We start from the raw sequence: 22,766 nt of genomic DNA, 5'->3' as shown, positions 1-22,766 counted from the left end.
AAAATGCAATGCCAAAGGGTCAGTTAAAATGCAGTGCCAGAGGGTCAGTTAAAATGCAGTGCCTAAGGGTCTGTTAAAATGCAGTGCAATGGAGTGCCTCTTTCAGTAGTCACGCACTTGTAAAAATCATGAGTGAAAATGCATAATTTGATGCACTTCCAGATCACTTGTACATATCATTTAACTGCCTCTTTGGAGGCAAACTTTTTGCTGGGAACATACGTTTTGGTTCTGCACACAAATATATGTTTGGGTACAGATGAAATATAAATACAAACCCAAAATCCACAAAAACACTAACTGGTGGTGACCGAGAGTAAATGTACGTTCACGGGAGACCCATTGTCTTACTCCGACATACTCGTACACACATTTATAAATGATGGTGGTTTTTTTATCGAAATTTATAGAAATACCAAACACAAAAGCAACAAGAGGCTCGTAGATACATAAAAATTGCAAATAAAAACAAGTAAAACGTTATCAGTCGTCTTTGCCGAAACAATTTTTTCCCAAAAAACGTATGTATTTAGGGGGTTTGAAAACGTTGGGCGTATGAACCGACAAAAATATTGATTAGGATTAAAGATCAAAAGTTTTGCGGAGGAGATACTAAAAGGAATGGATCTACATTGACCATTATGGAAGTGGATCTCCAGCCACTACATATGGTGCCATAGGTGTTTTCCATCTTTCGGGATGTTTGCTCAAGAAGTATGGACTTGCCCCTGAAAAAACTTTTACCATCGTAATTGAGGCAGCGAATACAAGTTGCTTCAAAAAAATCAAAGTGATTCGATAGCAGGTCTTAAAGTGAACTTATCCGCAATTTTGTGTGGGAGTTACCGGAAGGAGTGGTGAAATAATGAAATGTAAAGTATGGACCAATTCGCCCAATCCCTTCAAGAGTTACCGTACGAGCAAATTTTCCGATCATTTTTGAACTTTTGTGGGGGAGGTACCTGATGGAGTGAACCGATATGGCTTATCTTCGAACTTAAACTATGTTTGGACAAAATATTACCAAGGCCAAATTTTTGACCTAATCGGCAGATCCGTTCTAGAGTTATGTTGCGCTCCAACCACCGCACACGGTGTCATAGGGGGTTTTTGCAACTTTCAGGCTATTTTTTCAGGAAGTATCGACCTGCCCCTGATGAAACTTGTATCGTCGTATGGGGGCAGTGAATACAAGTTGCTATAACAAAAATCAAAGCGATTCGAGACCTGGTCCTAAACTGAACTTTTCCGAAATTTTGTGTGGGAGGTACCCGAAGGAGTGGACCGATTGAGTCCATATTGAAACCTTATTTAAGTCTGGTACACAGTTTACGATGGGCAAAGTATGGACCAAATCGGTTACTTCCTTTAAGAGTTATCGTGAGCACAAATTTTCCGAACTTTTGTGGAGGAGGTACCCGAAGGAGTGGACCGGTATAACCCATCTTCGAACTTAAACTAAGTTTGGACAAAATATTTCGAAAGCCAAATTTTGGACCGAATCGGTTGATCCGTTCGAGAGTTATCGTGCGCTCCAGCCAGCCAGACAGACAGACGGACGGACATTGCTAAATCAACTCCAAATTGTCTGAAACACATTTCGTCCAAACATACTTAGGGTCTAAAACCATTATTTCGTTGAGGCACATTTTGCCCGTATGAAAGTGTATATACCCTCGTTAGCATAAATGCTGAGGGTATAAAAACAAATAAAAGCGTCTCGTTAGTTGTAAAATAAAACACATACTCCTCAAAATTGAAATTATTAACGGGAAATCGACGTTCTTATTAATATGTGCAAATTTTGCTGGCCGTTTTATGCTTATTTATAACTAAACGACTCTAATGAATTTAAAAATAACAAAAATAATGGTTTAATTCGGAACTTTTTTCAAATTTAAACCAATTTTCACAAAAACTCCAAAAATTTGGCGAAAAAATAGCACCATTATTAAAAATTATTTAAAAATTTTAGAAGTTGAACAAATTTCTACACTTTACCACTCAAGAATAGAAGTAAATCAATAGTAGCTAGTGTCTACTGATTTATTCTTTGGAGTTAGTATCACCTGTGAATATGCTTGGTGTCGAACCAAGCGGATTCTGGTATTAAAAAAGACTTCACGGTCCTCCCAATATGATTTTCTGGTCGTTGGTTCTGATGCTGTGGTTGCCTTATTGACCTTAGTTCACAATTTGTTTGATTTGTTATAGTCTAGGTACAACGCACAACCCTAGAGAACGGCCACAGAACTTATATACCACAAGTTCTTTTGTCTTTCCTCCTTGCGAATTTCATGTCATCTTTTGCATTGGTTCAAAGGAAGTCGTGAAAGATCCGATTTTTTCATTAGGATGTGAACCAATGCAAAGGAAGTCGTGAAAGATCCGATATTTTCATCATTTCAGCATTTGTACCCATTCCATCGATCCAATAGAGATGATGTTTGTGTTTTTATTTACACACCTGTTTATTTTCAAAGTTGTTAGAACTGTCGTCGTGATGTTGTCTTACATTTCCTGCATATCTGACAACTAAAACTTCTAAACAATTGGTATTGTATGAAGCTCGAAATGTCTGCAATAAAAATTAAGTCCCAATCATCGAGCTAAAAATAGAATCGGACTGCACACATTGCTACTTTAAAAGTTCCCTTGTCTGTTCTAAATCTGACATAGAACGAAATCAATCAAATCTCGCTTCTTGGAATTTGAAAAAAAAAGTCCGAAACGAAAAGGAACAAGAATCTGAAAATAAAGCAGAAACGACTTTTGGAAAGAAACAATTAAAAATAAATTAATTAAGCATAAATGGTATTTTCCAGAAAAAGGCTCTCCTCCCCGTTCGTTACATTTTGTTCTTAGAGATACCTAAAGCAAGCCGGGTTGTAGATCAAAAGAGTATAAATTTCTAAAATGTTGTTATAAAATAACAAAATTATAAAATAAAAGTAATTTTCGAAATAAAAATACTTAAAGGAGTGCATTTGGAGTCCATGTCGAAATCTGAACTGATGATGGGAAGATAATAGAAAAAACCTTTTGTAAGATGAAAAAATATCAGTTGCGGAGAACGGAGGAAGTAATCTTTTGCGTTGCAGCGGTGGTGATTACATTGCAATTTTGGATGTAAACTGTTTGTTGATCAATTAATTGTAGTTGTTTCGTGAATTAGTTTGAATTAATAAAGAGTTTTGTTTGTCCATATTTCAATAGAGCATTTCCATTTTCCAAACAAGACATGAAAATGTCATGCCAAGGGGTTGGTGACAATGACATGTCAAAGCATTGGTTAAAATGACATGTCAAAGAATGCGTGAAAATGACGTTTCAACGCATTGGTTAAAATTACATGCCAAAGCATTGGTGAAAATGACATGTCATATAAAATTCATGAGTGAAAATGACAAAAAGATGACATGCCAGATCACTTGCACCCATGATCCAACTCATGATTTTTCATCGAAGATTTTACTGGGATGTTATTACCAATATTAAATGCGGTTTCTTCTTTGTCCAATAAAATATTTCCAAACACTTTTTTGATTCAATTATAAAATGTATTTGGCATTTAATTTACTAAAAAGTGCCATTTCTTTAAGAAAACACAAACACTGATTTATTCACTAACTTTACCGTTTTACTCAACGATTGCATTTAGAAAACTGAAGAAAAATAACAGCATTTCACTTCTTTTCCTCTTTGCTTGCTACGTTGGTTAACAACGTAGCAAGCACGTAACACACGTGTTTGGCCGCATACACACTACCAAAGCACTAACAAATGAACTTTTTACCTTCCCTTCCTCGTCTCTGCGTCGTCTATTACACCATAGCAGGCATGAACGCTTCTTGACGAAAGAGTTAACTACAACACATACGAACACTTACTCTCAGTTTTTTAGTCGTTGTTGAGAAGGCAACGGATTAACGTGCACACGAATGTTTACAGCCAAAATGTCAATTTAATCACCGCCGCTGCACCGCAACATATTATGTTTGGACCCAAACATATATTTGTTGCAACCAGTCCCAAACATAAATTTGTTTGGATCCAAACATTTTTCTAACATATATTTTTCTGCGTGTATGTACAGTAATGCACAGTGGTTCCGCCCGTGGACAAAAATCGAAAAATTGATGGCAACAAATTTTATTGCGATTGAAATAAATATTCTCTAGACATATCAAATTTTTAACATCCAGCCTTATTTTTGTAAATTTACAGCAGTTATACGCCAAGTTAAGTCGAAGAAGTTGTGATTTGTATGTGAGGCCGAAAAATACATCCGCAAAGCATTCGTAGGTTATGAGAAAAATTATAAAAAATTGGAGGGGTAAATGTGCATTTTCAACATTAAACTTATAGGTGATGGCATTGGCAACGTTTTTACGAAAAAACAAATTCATAATTCGTTTTCTAACTCAATTAAAAATAAATTCTTATTAAATGACTTTTTCTGCTATTTTTAATATAATTACTATTAATTTATTTTGAGTTTTACTAATGTTGTGAGCATTTGTGAGTCTTGAATTTTTTAGAATGCAGGGGAAAGACTCTAGTTTACGATTAAAAAAAGTCCAGCTGCCCCCATCTGCCACCCGCTAAATTATTCCTCTTACACCACGCCCGAAAATCGCCGAAATTCCGAAAATCGGGAGGTACGTTCATATGGGAGCTATACCTAAACTTATACCTATACTGAACATTTTTGGCAAGGAGGTAGTTTATTCACTCAGAACTCAAAATGCAAAATAACATCCAAATCGGTTGGTTAATTTGGCCAAAATCGTCAAAATACAACAAATCGGGAGGTACCTTTCTATGGGAGCTATACCCAAAGTGGACCTACATCCACTAAAAATGGTTTTCTATCTTTTTGGCTTGTTATAAACCTACGTTTAAAATTTGGAGGCGGTAGCTCGATTAGAACTATTTTTGGCATACTTTTCCCATACAAGTGGGACCACTGTGTAATGTGGGTCTATACCAAACAAATACCAAAACAAGTAAGAAAAGTCTATAGTCGGACGGAGCCGACCATGGGATACCCTATACCACTATCCCTGGACAATCGCTCTCCACGGAACTCTTTTCAATGATTGTGAAAATTTTATTATCAAAAACCAAAAAGGTATCTAGCATGACAAAGACATTTTTGTAGCAGGAAAGGAAAATTTAGTTCACACAAACTAAAATGTAATGAAACCCACTTATGTAGTACTACTACTTCCGTTGTTTAACCGCTACGTTATTGAAATGTTTACCAATTTCACACGAAAGTTTCAGTTCATTTAACCCGCTAAGTATTATCTGATCTTCACGTTGGTTTGTACGCTTCTTCTTCATCATAAATTCAAACTTTGCTTAAAATTTTGCGGGTTATTATTTTGACCTACAGAGCCGCTACAAAATTGGTTAAAATTTTGTTTTTGGTCCATTTCATTCCCTGAAAATTTCACGATCATCAGCAAAAACTAATAATTTATATTATGGCCCGAACCCAACCTCCTTAAAAAATTCGTTACAATCGGTCCATAATTGCGGCCTTAAGCTTGTTCACAATTTTTAATGGACGGACACACATCGCTAAATCGCTTTATCTCGTCGAGATATGAATTTTGGCATACCAAATAAGGGGTCTAGGACGAATATTTCGTGGTGTTACATAAACTTTTGGAGAGACAATATGTAGCATGGGATAAAAATGTGGTTCTCTACACAGAACCCATTATATATTAGACAGTAGGCCCGTTATCTACCAAACACTATGTAGGCTACTTTGAGAAATATATATGTCCTCAAGGAATTAAAATATCGACCAAAAATAAAATGTTTATATTTTTCATACAAAAGTAATGGTCCATTAAACCCGCTAAAGATATCAGATCATCATTCAAAATTCTAGGCATCTTTTTCGACCTATACTCTTACCCGGTGCAAAATTTCGTGACTATTGATGTATAATTGCGACTTCTAGCGAGTTTATTATTACACTACAAACAAATAACGGAATATATTAGGCTGTAACTCTGTTATCTGATCATGCACACCAACATAATTTGCATCAATTGAAAGGTCAAGCGTTTCACTTTGAAGTATATCTCACTTGTCCGGAATGTCACTTCCAGGAATTAAGATATAAGCTGTATATTAAAAATTTTCACACAAAAGTTTTGGTCCATTTAACCCTCTAAATATTATCCGATCGCCATGTCAAATTGCAAGCTTCTCCTTTGCGATATACTCTTACCTTATTTAAAATTACGCGTTGATCGGACTATTATTGAGACCTACAGAGCCGCTAGAAAATTGGATAAATATTATGTTTTTGGTCCATTTCACCCGCTAAGTATTTCACGATTATCACCAATAAGAATAGGGATCTATTCTGATCTGAACCCGACCTCCATACAAAATTTCGTGACGATCGGTCCATAATTGGGCCTGGAGCGTGTTTACAATTTATAATGGACAGGCGGACGGACGGACGGACACACATCTCAAAATCACTTTATCTCGTCGAGATATGAAGATTGGTATACCGCATTGGGGGTCTCCGACGAATATTTCGCGGTGTTACATGAATTTTTACCAAAACAAACTTAAAATACCCTTTTCCACATTGTGGTATAGGGTATAAATATGTACACGGTGCGCCTTAACTAATTATTAATTAAAGGTATTTGCACCTGGGAAGTTTTTTACGGATTTCGAAACTACAATGTGAGGGAATGTGGATAAGGCACGAATTAATTTGAATTAAGGCAGTTATTGCAAATTAACGCTGCCGCCTGTCTAGGCTATAAATGAAAACCGCTTATACCTTAGACAGACGACAGCGTTAATTTGCATTAACTGCCTTAATTCAAATTAATTCGTGCATTATCCACATTCTTAATGCACAAAATCAAAAGGAATTTAAACTGAATTTAGGTATTTCAATATGGCAATGCTGTAAAAGAGAGCCCATATTCATGTAGAAGAGAGAGCATATTCATATATTCATGCTCTGAGACACAATTCGCATTGCAAACAACAACAAAACAGTCGTTTATCAGCAAACAGCTGTTTCGTAAATGCAGAAACTGTCGTCTGTCAGGTTAAAATTAACTGCCCATCTTAATGTAAATTAGCGTTGTCGTCTGTCTAGGGTATTACACCTGGGAACTTTTCGCAGATTCTGAAACAGCAATGTTCATATATGAGAAAAATCCGAAAACAAGACAAAATCGCTGGGGGAATTTTTAAATTAATCGCGGTCAAATGACACATGTTTAGATATATGTTAGGTTTTCAAGATTTTTCTAGGAAACGGCAAGCCCTATCGAAATGAGAATAAAAGAAGATATTGCATAGGTTTTTTTACTGCAGCAACATTTTCGGCTTGTCGTTTCAAAGCAAAATCCTGAAAATTAAAATAAATAAATAAATTGAATTTTCGCCGCGATTTATTTAAAAATTCTTTCACTGATTTCTTCTTGTTTTTCGATTTTTCTCATCTATGAACATTGCTATTTCAGAATCCACAAAAACTTCCCAGGTGTAAGCGGGTTTCATTTAAAGTTAGTTAAGGTGCACCCTGCATGGCCTTGTTATATAAGGCGATACAGTCAATGGAGTGGAAATCTATTCTTATTAGTTTGGCTTATAAAACAAATATTTGTAAAAATCATTCAATTTTCATTTATTTTGAAAACAAATTGTTTTTATTTATTACAATATGTTGTAACATTATACATTAGCGTAGATAATAAAACTTAACAAATACCAATAGAAATTAATTTAAAAGCCAACAAAAATATTTATTTTCGAAATGTTTTCTTTTTCGCTTTCTGAATATCAAAAATATATATTATTAAAATCAATAACACATTCATTCACTATATCGCATTCACACACACAACTCACAATACGCAGTAATAATACTAACTATCACATACACACATACACAGCAAAATATAACAGTTGTAGATTCTTCTATTTGTAAAAGAAATGAGATATAAATGAAAAACAAAACTATATTTATTTAAACTCTCTATTAAATTTCGGTTTTCATTGATTCTTCCTCCTTTTGGACCAATTCCATTTCAACATCTTTCACTTCATCATCGAATATTTTGAGGTCTTTGACATAATACCAGACACCACAATCGAATACGGCGCCAATAGCAATGAAGACAGCTGCTGTCATATTTAAAATGTATCTAAAAAACAAAACAATTAGGTAATAGTATATAATAGTATATATAAGACTTCACATTCCTACCTTAACGATTCTGGATCATATAGCCAACAGTTACCCTTGTTGGTACACGTTTTACCCCATACCAAACACAAACGATCCAAGACCCAACCAAAGAATATTGGACTTGGTATAAACGCCAGCATGGACATCATCATCATACCGAAACCCATGGCCGCTGTTTTATCTTTTTCTGGAACACATCTAACTGTGACCAAGAAATTCGATGCTCTACCAGTGGCACCAATAAATTTCAAAGCACACATCACCGCCAAAAATGTTACAAATTGTGTAAAACAATTCACTGGACATGCTCCGGATATAGCTTGTCCACCATCGCCAAGGTAATACTGCAAATAAAATATTTTTTCGTTAATGTTTATCAATTTAAGATCATGTTATTAATAACTCACATCCTCATTGCTATTTGTTAGAGATGTCATCAGAGATGGTGATACCGAACTGAACTTAAAATCGATGTCATCTGTTAAATTAATTGATGTTAGACGTTCAAATGCTGGATTTATGTTCAAAGTCGTGTTAACACTTGGTATACAGGAACAATCATAGAAGAACTGAAAAAGAATTTCAAACATTTTAGTAAAACTAAGGATAGCTTTTAAAAGAATTTGGAAAAATAAATCAATGTATGTAAAGTGTCCTATTTGATGTATGTTGACATTTGTAAACACTACAACTAATCACACTTTTTGTCTGTAAAGTTTTCTGTCCCAACGACTAACTCTCTCCAAAATTATGAAAATAGGTTTCGATTTCGAATATATTGTCAACCCCGGAGAACATACGTAAACATATTCTGTATTTAGACTCGTTATTTTTCTTAAGATTTGTTATATCCTCCACCATAATATGGAGGTTATAATTAAATTTGTCATCCCCTTTGTAACACTTGGAAATATTCGTTGGAGACCCTATAAAGTATATATTCTTAATGAGCATAAAATTCTAAGTAGAAATAGCTTTATAAGATAGATTCTATTACTCCTAGGATGTTTGGTATAGAAAATGGTCTATATCGATCCACGTTTGGATATAGTCCCCATATAACCTTCCGATTTTCGGTATTTTGTTTTAGCCTCATTATTCCACCGAAGTGAATAAAAATGGGTACTTAAACTTAATTGGGGATATAAAACTTTCCACCCGAAGTTTGTCGGTCCCCATAGAACGATACCTACCGATTTTCGTTATTATGAAGGATTAAGCATCTATATCACACAGAAATGATTGAAATTTGGTGCTTACTCTTCGTTGGGGGTATAAAACTTTCCACCTGAAATTTGTCGGTATAGCTCAACGTCTTCATGTAGCCCCCAATAGAACGTTAATTCTCGATTTTCGGTATTTTGAAGGATTTAGTTTCAATAAACCACTGAAATGGCTTAAATTTGGTATTAAGTCTTCGTTGGGGGTATGAAATTTTTCACCTGCAATTTTGCGGTAAAGCTCAACGTCTTCATATAGAACAGTACCTCCCGATTTTCGGTATTTTGAAGGTTTTAACTTCAATAACCCTCCGAAATGACTGAAATTTGGAATTTAGTTTTCATTTTGGGTATAAAACTTTCCACCTAAAATCTGCCGGTATAGGTCAATGTCTTCATATAGCCCCGATTCAACGGTACCTCCCGACCTATGCGGTCGTCTTCTATACAGATGTCGACCTATGCGGTCGTCTTCTATACAGAAGTCGGGCTATAAAGTTGTATTCTATACAAAAGTCGACAAATGAGGTTGACTTCTATACCGAAGCTGACCATGATGTCGTCTTCTATACAGCAGTCGACTTATGAGGTCATCTTCTATACAGAAGTCGACATATGAGGTCGTCTTCTATACAGAAGTCGACATATGAGGTCGTCTTCTATACAGAAGTCGACCTATGAGGTCGTCTTCTATACAGAAGTCGACCTATGAGGTCGTCTTCTATACAGAAGTCGACCTATGAGGTCGTCTTCTATACAGAAGTCGACCTATGAGGTCGTCTTCTATACAGAAGTCGACCTATGAGGTCGTCTTCTATACAGAAGTCGACCTATGAGGTCGTCTTCTATACTGAAGTCGACCTATGAGGTCGCCTTCTATACAGAAGTCGACCTATGTGGTCGTCATCAATACAGAAGTCGACCAATGCGGTCGTCTTCTATACCGAAGTCGACCTATGCGGTCGTCTTCTATACCGAAGTCGACCTATGCGGTCGTCTTCTATACAGAAGTCGACCTATGCGGTCGTCTTCTATACAGAAGTCGACCTATGCGGTCGTCTTCTATACAGAAGTCTACCTATGAGGTCGTCATCTATACAGCAGTCGACCTATGAGGTCGTCATCTATTCAGAAGTCGACCTATGAGGTCGTCTTCTATACAGAAGTCGACCTATGAGGTCGTCTTCTATACAGAAGTCGACCTATGAGGTCGTCTTCTATACAGAAGTCGACCTATGAGGTCGTCTTCTATACAGAAGTTGACCTATGAGGTCGTCTTCTATACAGAAGTCGACCTATGAGGTCGTCTTCTATACAGAAGTCGACCTATGAGGTCGTCTTCAATACAGAAGTCGACCTATGAGGCCGTCTTCTATACAGAAGTCGACATATGAGGTCGTCCTCTATACAGAAGTCTTGCTATAAAGTTGTGTTCTATACAGAAGTCGACCTATGAGATCGTCTTCTATACAGAAGTCGATCTATGAGGTCGATACCGATTTTCGGTATTTTGGAGGTTGTGGCCTCAATATACCACTGAAATGGCTTAAATGTGGTATTTAGTCTTCGTTGGGGGTATATCCACGTCTTCGTATATCCTCCGTAGAACTGTGCCTCCCGATTTTCGGCATTTTCAAGGTTTTACCCTCAATGTACCACTGAGGCATTTGGTATATAGTCTTCGTTAGGGGTACCTATAGAACGGTACCTCTCGGTTTTCGGTATTTTGAAGGTTTTATCCTCAATATCCCACTAAAATGTCTGAAATCTAATGTTTAGTCTTCGTTGAGGGTATAAATCTTGCCACCTGAAATTTGTCAGCATAGATCCACGTCTTCATATAGCCTCTATAGAAAGGTACCGATTTTAGGTATTTTCAGTTTCTTACAGCTGAGCAGATTGATAGCTCTACGTTTTACACGGTCAATGAGGACGACGCTACCAGAATTGGAGGAGAGTCCCTTGGTCTGACAAATAATGTCAGCTGGCAACCCATCGTTTCTTTTGTGTCAAACCATCCCCATAATCGTCTCCATCAGCAGAACGCCCGATTTCTCTGAATGCCACACTTTCATCATTCATGCGAAAGCTTCAGAGATCTGCTCAACCCTTCTGATGTTCGGGTAGCAGAAAGGACTTTCCGCGACATCATCACTGCTGCAGCCGCTGCTGGTTGAACACCAAGAAAGTGACAGGCCGAAGATAAGAGGAACCACCACAATTTACCACCACAATGATGTTGTGAATGACATCAGGAACGCTAAAGCGTTGGCCCTGGTACCGGTTTGATGAGCCGGTAGTCGAAAATCTCTCTAAAGTTTTCAGCCTGTCCCCAGCAAAATAAATTGAAAGTAGTGCAATGCATGTTTTGATGCAGTCACTGCATGTTTTGATGCAGTTAAAACGGAGACGTAAAAAGGCACTCCATTCCTCACATTTTAACCGCATTTGGATGCAACCAAAGAATCACATCCATGTGTCACATTTTAACAACATCGGCATGCAGTTCAACGGAGTAGTGAAAAAGGCACTCCAATTCCTCACAATTTAACAGCATCCGGATGCAGTCCAAACGGAGTCGGAGTATTAGCAGTTGTTAGAGATCCCTACAAGTACATAAATCAGTTTGTACATCTCTACAGGCAGCGGCATACAATTTCCAAAAAATTAACATTTCCGACAGAGATATACCCTCAGCCTATGTGGATTGAAATACTTTTTTCCAAAAAAAAACTTATGTATTTAGGGGGGTTTTCAAAATTTGGGCGTATGCACCGACAAAAGTATTGATAGGATTAAAGCTCAAAAATTTGCGGGGATATCGATAGATAGGGCTTTTTTTATCACACGAGCCTGTGTGGGTGGTACTACAAGGATTGGACAAAGTTTGGACCAAATCGGTTGCTACGTCTATGAGAAATCGCGCGTACCATTTTAGCGTCCAACGTGTGGACGAACGCAGTATTCGGTTCGAGCCCTCCAGCCACTACCTATGGTTCCTAGGGTTTTTTTTACAACTTTCGGGCTGTTTTCTCAAGATGTATGGACTTGCCCTTAAAAAACTTTTACTGCCGTAATTGAGGCAGCGAATACAAGTTAAAAAAAATAGAAGTGATTCGAGAGCAGGTCTTAAAGTGAATTTATCCAAAATTTTGTGTGCGAGGTACCCGAAGGAGTGAACAAATATAGTCCATATTCGAACCTCATCTATATCTGGTAGATATTTTAGGATGTGTAAAGTATGGTACAAATCGGTCACTCCCATCAAGAGTTATCGTGCGAACAATTTTTCCGAACATTTTTGAACTTTTGTGGGGGAGGTACCTGAAGAAGTGGACCGATATGGCTTATATTCGAACTTAAACTAAGTTTGCACAAATATTACGAAGACCAAATTGTGGAACGAATCGGCAGATCCTTTCGAGAGTTATCTTGCGCTCCAACCACTGCACCGGTGTCATAGGGCTTTTTTTATACCTTTCAGGCGATTTTCTCAGGAAGTATGGACTTGTCACTGATGAAACTTATACCGTTATATGGAGGGCAGTGAATACAAGTTGCTACAATAAAAATTAAAGGGATTCGTGAACAGGTCCTAAACTGAACTTTTCCAAAATTTTGTGTGGGAAGTACCCGAAGGGGTGGACCGATTGAGTCCATATTGGAACCCCGTCTATGTCTGGTGGAAATTTCACGATGTGCAAAGTATGTACCAAATCGGTTACTTCCTTCAAGAGTTATCGTGCGCACTAATATTCCAAACATTTCCGAACTTTTGTGGTGGAGGTACCGGAAGGAGTGGACCGATATAACCCATCTTCGAACTTAAACTAAGTTTGGACAAAATATTACGAAAGTAAAATTTTGGACCGAATCGGTTGATCCGTTCGAGAGTTATCGTGTGCACCAGCCCAAACAGACGGACGGACATGGCTAATTCAACTCCAAATTGTCGGAAACACATTTCGTCCAAACATACTTGGGGTCTAAAACCATTATTTCGATGAGGCACATTTTAATTATTGCGAACAGTTTTGTGGAAACTCACGATAAGAAAATTTCCCACTCACTTCGTTCCCGAAGTCTGGAAAATGGGCAAAGCGGTCCCGTTTCTTATGCCAGGCAAGGATGCCCGCAATGGTAAATCGTACAGAGGATTTCGTTTTTGCCGCCCGTATCAAAGACCCTTGAGGCTTTAGTCCTTTCAGCATCAGAAATATCTACCCAGTTGACGATCATTAACATGGGTTCCGTAAGCAGCACAGCACAACAACAGCACTGCACGCCATCTCCACACATATTAGTAGAGGACTCAACCAGAGCAAACCGTTTGATTGAACAGTGATGGTGACGATTGACTTATCAAAAGCTTTTGTTACTGTCAAGCACTCTTTTGTTACTGTCAAGCACATCGAGCAGACCCGAATGTAAGACCAACGCGATGGAAAAAAATATTCAAACTTGACAGAATGCCACCCTGAGAACTGCATCATGCTGACACCTCATGTCTTCCGTGGATCATCTACATGAGGAGACAAAGATTCATCCATTACAGAAGCACACTGGTATGCTTTTGTTGCAGTACAACGAAACCCTTGACTATTTCTCATGTTTTACACATCCGACCACTGAATCACCAAAATGTACAGGGTTTTTCCTCTATAGACGGACTGGCATATAAAAAGATCGACTAAGCCCGTCTCAAATATGCACTAATTTTGGGAGATTCTATTAAAATGAACCAAGACAAACACCAAATCTCACGGGTCATTTCACCAGTCTCAGTAAATTTACACAAAGGGAACATCAAAATGACAAACATTTTTCGAATTATGGCCAATTTAGTTAATTGTAATAGGGAACAGTATTTAAGTCAGCAGCAGTGTTTATAATAATATTTTAATAACTTACCTTTTGACCCGTTTTACTCATGTATTGTTTCTTACACCCAGCATGGCATGGAGAAATATAGGTCATATTATTTTCACCACATACTGGAGAATAACGTACATAATCACAACCACAGGCTGAATTACATGTTGGCGTTGAATCAAGGGCTCTGTTGACAAAAAAAAAAAAAAAGAATAATTAATTGTTGTCGGAGGCATGCTTAAGCGTTCCATACACCATTTAAGATTTTTTTTTTTGAGTATGCTCTATGTCTTAAAACAAATACATACATAGACTGTTCTAGTCTCCTTAACTAGAATGTTCCACAATGACCACGCGACGTGCTAGTAGATTCGCAAATACACATACGCACGTCACGGTGCTCTTGAATCAAATTTAAATAGCCAGAGCATTTTTTTCGTAGGTTTTACCATTTTTGAGATATTGAAGTTCAAATTGGGACAATGCACTGACTGTATCGCCCCCTTATAAAACAATGTCATGAAGGGTGCGCTTTAACTAACTTCTAATGAAAACCGCTTAAACAGGGGAAGTTTTTGTGAATTCTGAAACAGCAATGCTCATAGATGAGAAAAATCCAAAAACAATAAAAAATCGCTGTAGGGATTTTTAAATAAATCGCGGTAAAAATTCACATTTTTAGGTGATTTTTAGGTTTTTACGATTTTGCTTGGAAACCGCAAGTCCAATCGAAATATGTACCAGTTTACTTTTTTAGGTTTTTGTAAACTCTCTACAAGACTGGCTTATGTAATTTTTCCTAGGTTGTACCATTTTTTAGATATATAAGTTTTAGTTGGGAAATTGCAGTCATGACTTTGTTTTATAAGGAGACGATACATAATTGAATGGAATTTGAATTGTCCCAATTTCAACTTCTATATCTAAAAAGTTGTAAAACCTACGAGAATTTTGATAGTTACAAAATTTTTTTTATTCCCATTTTGATAGGACTTGCGGGTTCCAAGCAAAATCGCGAAAACCTAAACAACCCCTAAAAATGTCAACTTGAATCGCGATTTATTTAAAAAGCGCTCCGGCGACTTTTTTGTTTTTTGATTTTTCTCATCTATGAACATTGTAGTTTCAGAATCCGCAAAAACTTCCCAGGTGTAAGCACCTTCCATTTAAATTTGATTCAAGAGCACCGTGACATACTCGTGTAAAAACAGGCAAATTTTGCAAAAACGACCATTTCCAGGAAAAATGAAATTTTTTCATAGAAATTTTGCAAACAATGTATGGTATTGTTTTTGGAGTAGTTAAACCGAGTACTTCTCGTCGATTTAAATCAATATTTAAGTTAACTGATTTTAAAAAAAATCTACTGTATCACCATGTAGAAAGATAATAGAATTTATCCCCTCATCCAAAAAGTTGACTCAAAATGTAGAAGGTGTTTATATTGTCCTGGAGGTATTTTTATAGACATGTATGGTACTGGATGGATGAGGTTGAGATATTTATCAGATCCAAGAACAAGCCGGACAGATTACATGTTAAAGTCGCACTCGGTACAAACCAGAAGTGTCGTATAACAGGGTGCTTTGGTAAAATTGCGCCTCTAAACGTACATAATATGGAGGGTATAATTAAATTTGTCATTCCGTTTGGAACACATCGAAATATTTATCGGAGACCCTATAACGTATATATATATTCTTGATCAGGGTAAAATTCTGTCCATGTCCGTTCGTCCGTCTATTATAATCAAGATACAGCTCGCAATTTTTGAGATAGAGCTTTGTAATTTGGTATAGAAGTTTCTATTACTCCTAGGATGTTTGGTGTTGCAAATTGGCTATATCGGTTTACGTTTTGATATAGCCCCCATAGAAAGGTACCACCCGATTTTCGGTATTTTGAAGGTTTTATCCTTATTATCCAACCGAAATGGTTGAAATTTGGTATTTAGTCTTCGTCGGGTGTATAAAACGTTTGCCTAGAAATTTATCGGTATATGTCCACGCTTTCATATATCCCCCATGGAAAGGTACGTCCCGATTTTCGGTATTTTGAAGGTTGTGGCTTCAATATCCCACCAAAATGGCCTTCATATAGCCTCCATAGAACGGTTCCTCCCGATATTCGGTATTTTTAAGGGTTTAGCTTCATTATCCCATCAAAATGGTTGAAATTTTGTAATTAGTCTTCGGTTCCACCTAAAATTTGTTGGTATAGGTACACGCCTTAATATAGACCTCATAGAACGGTACCTCCCGATATTCGGTATTTTGAAGGTTTTAGCTTCATTAACCCACCAAAATGGCTGAAATTTGGTATTTAGTTATCTTTAAGTGTATAGAACTTTCCACCTGAAATTTTTCGGTGTAGGTCTACGCCTTCATATAGCCCCCATAGAACGGTATCTTCCGATTTTCGGTATTTTGAAGGATGTGACGTGAATATTCCACCGAAATTACTGTAATTTGTTATTAAGTCTTCCATAGGGATATAAAATAGTATAGGTCTACGTCTTCCTATATCCCCCACAGAAGCATACCTCTTAATTTTTGATATTTTTTAGGTTTTAGCCACATTATTTTACAAAAATATTGGTGTTTGCCTTTTTCATAAGCGAAAGGAAACGAATTGTTCCATTTTACTTCAATACAACTCGTGGTGGACAAGTTCGGCTCGACCGAACTTAACGCCGTTCTTACTTGTTTATATGATGAAAAATTATGTACTACGATCATTTTTTATTTTATAGCATCATAGATCCATAAAATATCGAAAGAAATGCATTCATCATTCCCTTGACGGATTTCGTGGGTTATAAATAAAATTTATTTTTCTGATACAACAACTCGGTATCACGTATGGCGTTGAAATATGAGGAAAGAGTCGTGACCGATTTTTTAACGACTGCATATAAAAATAAAAACAAAATCAATTTCAAAAGAATTTTTTGCAATGATTAATGAAATATATTGAAAAATAACTAAGATAAATAAACATTTTACTTCTTTTATTCATTTTCGTATGACAAATTTCGTGTTTTTATCAGGTGACAAATTTCTATTGAAAATCTGTTAGAGTCCTCGTATAACGATTCAAGTAATGGAAATTTCTTACTTCTTGTTCAAAAGATGATTTCGAATGAATTATTTTACAATTAAAAGAAATATATATGGGGAATTTCAAGTGAAATCGGACAGTTCGGAGAAAAGTAATTTTTGATTTCAATTGTTTTTGGTTCAATTAATGCTCCTAGCCAACAGAACATTTTAGTATATTTTAAAATTTTTTTTTTTGACCAACGGTACAGAGATATCGCCTATTGAAATTATCACATTTTTAAAGAACTATGTCCAAATAAATACTCATAACTGCTTTAATATTGGTCCAAATGGGACCATCTTTTTTTTGAATTGTTTGTTTTTTCATCAGCTATCGAAAGAAATACTTAAAAGAGAAATGCACAGTGGGCTTCAATGCAATTTTCGGGATTTAATATTTAAAATCAATTTTTAAATATGATTGTACCCTTCGATTTTTTCAAAAAAATTATATGTTAAACTACGTTCAATTACAAAAATTTTAAGCTCTAAATCGTAATGGGATGCGAATAAATACTATTTTTTCTGAATTTTTTAAAATTTGTCAATTTAATTTTTCCTTTATACCTTTGTCTAAAATGTATTATTTTATTAAAAAAAAATTAAAAGTTTCATTTATAAATATTTGTTTTGATTTTATATTTATGAATTTATCTCAAACATCTTAAAAACTGCTTCATTTTTCGATTTTGAAAATGCATCAGCGAAAATTCCATTAAAGCCCACTGTCCATTTTTTTTCTATTTTTTATGATAAATATATAACATATAATGATAAATATGTACTCTTAGCTTCAAAAATACAGGAAATACAAATTTTGGACAAAGGTATAAAGGAAAAATTAAATTGACAAATTTTAAAAAATTCAGAAAAAATAGTATTTATTCGCATCCCATTACGATTTAGAGCTTAAAATTTTTGTAATTGAACGTAGTTTAACATATAATTTTTTTGAAAAAATCGAAGGGTACAATCATATTTAAAAATTGATTTTAAATATTAAATCCCGAAAATTGCATTGAAGCCCACTGTGCATTTCTCTTTTAAGTATTTCTTTCGATAGCTGATGAAAAAACAAACAATTCAAAAAAAGATGGTCCCATTTGGACCAATATTAAAGAAGTTATGAGTATTTATTTGGACATAGTTCTTTAAAAATGTGATAATTTCAATAGGCGATACCTCTGTACCGTTGGTCAAAAAAAACTTAAAATATACTAAAATGTTCTGTTGGCTAGGAGCATTAATTGAACCAAAAACAATTGAAATCAAAAATTACTTTTCTCCGAACTGTCCGATTTCCCTTGGAATTCCCCATATATTTTTTTAATTTTGTATGAGAAAAAATTGACGTTGTCGTAAATTTTTCGTGATACCATAAAATAACCCTACGGCAACGACTACACCAATGAAAACAAAAACGTCTACGCCAATGCAATGAAACTTTTAATTTCTATAAATTTAAGAGAAATATGTATGTTTTGAATTCAAACTAAATAGAATGGGCTAAAACATCTTTTTAAAAAATGGCGAAAAATGTATATATTCGATGTGTTTGATTTGCTTTAAAAATTATGAAACAGTTTCATTAAATGAATGAGTTTCATTCAATATATGAAACATTTTTGAAATTCCTTTTTGCGTTTTGCATTCTTTGTAAATCTGTTACGTTATAAAATGTGTCTTCTAATTATTTTGCCTTTATTAAACAAATTAAATTTTTGACAATCATAAAAAGAACACACTTATATATTGGCTACATACATAAATACGTATACATGAATATTTGCCAAAACTAGTAGAAACGTCATCAACTGTACAAAAATTCGCTACTATCGCCGATTGGCGTTGGTATACATAAATATTCATCCATATTAAAAATAATGCTCTTCTCAATTCTTTGTTTATGTTTGTATTGTCGTTCATTGAATTCCATTTGTGGTTGTGTGTGAGTATTTAACAAACAGAAAAAAAACACGTGTTGGCAAAACAACCACCGCTTTCTTAGCTACTTCAAAAGGTGTTCAAGAACATTATTTTAGTTTGCACTAAACCACAGTCAAGTGTGGATGAAAAAAAAGTTATTTTACGTCTGGTGTTTTCAACTTTAAAAACTGTGATGTGTTTAACACGAAAAGAAAATATAAATATTTTTTTAGGTGTTCAGTTATTCTTTTATGTGAATTTTCATTTAAATTTTTCTTGTAATGGGAGCATTCAATAGAAAATCTAAAGATGAGTGGAATGGCGGAGGAACTGTTACCATTGGCCAACAACGCATCTCTCACTTAGAAAAAGAAAATGTTGTATTGTTGTATAGTTTTCTGTCCAACGGCGAAAGTTAAAGGTAAGTTAATGTTTTGAAAGAAAACCAGATAAATTACTAAAAATTGTTTTGTGGTTTTCAATTTTGCTTACAGATGACAACGCTCAAAAGGATAATTAACTTCGCAGAAAGTAAGTATGAAGTGTTTAATAATGTGAAATGAAAATTCAAATATTGGTTAAATTATTTTTTGTAGTTTTTATGTGTTCGTTTATTTACTTTTTTTAATTTTCATTTATAGTTGCAATAGAGATAAAAAATAGAAAATCCAATGATCAGTGGAATTACGGAGACGGTCCGTGGCCAAGGAAGCACTACTCCCTTCAGAAAAAAATGCTGTATCCTAACATCGTGGACGTACACAGGGGATGACTCAGAGGCAAAAGTTGGAGGTAAGTTATGGTTTAGAAAACCAGTCAATTTGTTAGCAATTTTTTTATTGTTTCAATTTTACTTAAAGATGCAACGCCCAATACTATCATTAATGTGCTTAATACCTGAGGTATTAAATATGACTTGTTGTATTAATGGTCAAAACTAATTGCAATAAAATGAAATAAACATATTTAGCATTGACTTCATTTTTGTTCATTACGTGAGTATGAAATGACTTCATAACATGAATGAAATCCTACGTCGTATCAATGAAATTTGTCATTGATTTTGAACCAACGTAAGGTTTCATTGCATAAATGAAGAAGTGTCATTACAACAATAAAAGTATTTCATTGCATTAATGAAAAAGTTTCATTCCATCAATGAAGAAGTTTCATTGCATCAATGAAAGAGTTTCATTGCATTAATGAAAAAGTTTCATTGCATTAACGAAAAATTTTCATTGCATAAATGTAGGAGTTTCATTGCATTAATGAACAATTTCGTTAATTTTACTTCATGAAACTCAATGAAACTTTTTTCATTTATTCAATGAAGCTCTACGTTGGCTCAAAATCAATGACAAATTTCATTGATACAACGTAGGATTTCATTCATATTACGTAGCTGTTTCTTTCAGTGTACGCCAACCGTAATAAGGCTGTAAATATTTGCTGCAAACTAGGTTTGGGGCATATGTTAGAGAGTCTTTTTTTCCTCCGTGTAGTCATGTTTGTAAACCTTTTTCTCCTTAAGAACCGAGAAAATTGGCAAAAGGTTTAGTTTCAAAAAATTTGAAATGCTTAGAAGCAATTTGCATCTTTAAATTTTTAAAATGTTGACATGAATTTTAGATTTTTGTCGTTGGTCGCATCCACTGTGCATTGTTAGCTACAACTGAACGATAGCAAAACAAACATAGAAACGTAGTGATTGGAATTCTATACAGTAATTGCTGTTGTAAATTTGATTTAAATAAACTAACTGCTTAATGAAAATTTTCCTTACAATTCATTTTCTTAAATTAACAGAAATTCATCTAAATTAACATAAATCCACCGGTTACTTTCGTACCAATATAGAAGTGTGGATTAGGAAAAATTCTTCAGAATACTCTGTATTATCTATAAAATTTTACAAGAACTTCGTCAGCTTCAAACAAGTGCATAGCAAACTATAAAACACATTTTGTTGAACACTAAAGCCTGCCACCGATACTATATCTCAATACTACAAAATAGATACTCACTTATCATGTATATTGACCACCACCGATTGTTCATTTCCAGGACAACCAATAAATGCATACGATACAATTCCAACAACTGTTAGAAAGCCAACAATAACATTCCATGCGGCCATATAACGAGCACTGGGCTTATATTTCGAAATAACGAAACCAGAAAGTAATACACCTACGGCTGAAAATGCTAGGGCCACAGTACCGGTTACCATACTTAAAAGAAAAAAATTTAAATTTTATTTGAGAACAATAAAAATTATTTATTATTAATTATAAATACCTCGATGTTGATGCCGATTGCCTATATTGAATTTCAATATATTTGGGTGCAAATATCCAATATGGTGTATAACCAAACAAATAAAATACCGATGAGAAATTATTATACATCAGCGTTTTGTTGGTGGTCAAACGTTTGAAAGTTGTCATCATATCCTTAAATGAGGCTTTGTGCTCTGCGGGTGGTTTTTCCTCTAATTGCTCATTGAGCATATCTTTTTCATTCTTCGCTTTATCTTGTATGGCAAGTTTTTGCTTCCGTCTCTCCTCTTCGACCTTTCGACGTGCCACAGCTCTGGGCAGGTCTTTGGGGAACATTGTTAACAAAAGACCCGATAAAAATATCATAGATCCAATAATAAGCCAACCCATCCACCAGGCACCCAACCAACGAGGATCTTTCATTTTAATAACAGGGTGTAACTGAGGGGCAATATAAATTCTCAGGCATAATGAGGCCAAGGCATATCCAATTGCCGGTCCCAACATTCGCAAAAAATAGGACAAACCTGAAACAAGATAACAAATTTCAATTCATATTCAAATCAGTTCATCACCTTGAGACACTAATTTCCTCTTCATTATCTTATCCTATCTATAACAATGGACAATTATCTCAAACGTTAATTGTATTTACTTTGTGAGACTATTTAAAATTAAAACACTATGCAATATTCATAAATCTGAATCTGTTTTATTACTGCCATACTTACTTAATAAGGCTGGCGTTTTAGATTTCTTTATGTTATCATCCATATACGACACTCCCAGGGTATAATATAATGAGCCTCCGATACCCGATATAAACTGTGCGGTAAACAGTACAACTTGTGGTGCAAAATTTCCCTCACCCGCCTCACATTCAGTAGCACCATTTAGTCGACACAGTGTCTTTGAACGTTGTTCTCGTATCGCTTCGATGGTAGCATTTTCATCAGGTGTTGCACCAAATTCCTTTGTTAATGCCAATGCATCATCACCGGGGCCATAGAGGAAATGCGGTGCCGCCGTTAACATACAGAATAATACAATTGTAAGAAGACCTATTAAATATTAGAATGGAATTTAATGCCATATCTTTTCAAAATATATCTCATTA

At 35.3% G+C, this 22,766-nt stretch overlaps 1 protein-coding gene across 32 annotated transcripts in view; it reads right to left on the bottom strand.

The window, feature by feature from the left end:
* Positions 1–7,686: 7,686 nt before the first annotated feature.
* LOC141406321 (solute carrier organic anion transporter family member 74D-like) overlaps positions 7,687–22,766 on the bottom strand; it is a 49,345-nt gene continuing 34,265 nt past the window's right edge. For all 32 annotated transcript variants that reach the window (XM_073991579.1, XM_073991601.1, XM_073991605.1 and 29 more), the window contains 7 exons: positions 22,381–22,710; positions 21,669–22,176; positions 21,395–21,601; positions 14,383–14,530; positions 8,659–8,820; positions 8,270–8,595; positions 7,687–8,207 (listed from right to left, as the gene is read on the bottom strand). In XM_073991579.1, coding sequence (XP_073847680.1) covers positions 8,042–8,207; positions 8,270–8,595; positions 8,659–8,820; positions 14,383–14,530; positions 21,395–21,601; positions 21,669–22,176; positions 22,381–22,710 — 1,847 coding nt within the window. In that variant the 3' untranslated portion in view covers positions 7,687–8,041. The remainder of the gene's footprint in view (positions 8,208–8,269; positions 8,596–8,658; positions 8,821–14,382; positions 14,531–21,394; positions 21,602–21,668; positions 22,177–22,380; positions 22,711–22,766) is intronic.

The sequence above is a fragment of the Musca autumnalis genome, unplaced genomic scaffold, assembly GCF_047663935.1.
Source record: "Musca autumnalis isolate F117 unplaced genomic scaffold, ASM4766393v1 scaffold_5, whole genome shotgun sequence".
In the NCBI taxonomy this organism is placed as follows: Eukaryota; Metazoa; Arthropoda; class Insecta; order Diptera; family Muscidae; genus Musca; species Musca autumnalis.
This window is presented reverse-complemented; position numbering and strand designations above follow the sequence as displayed.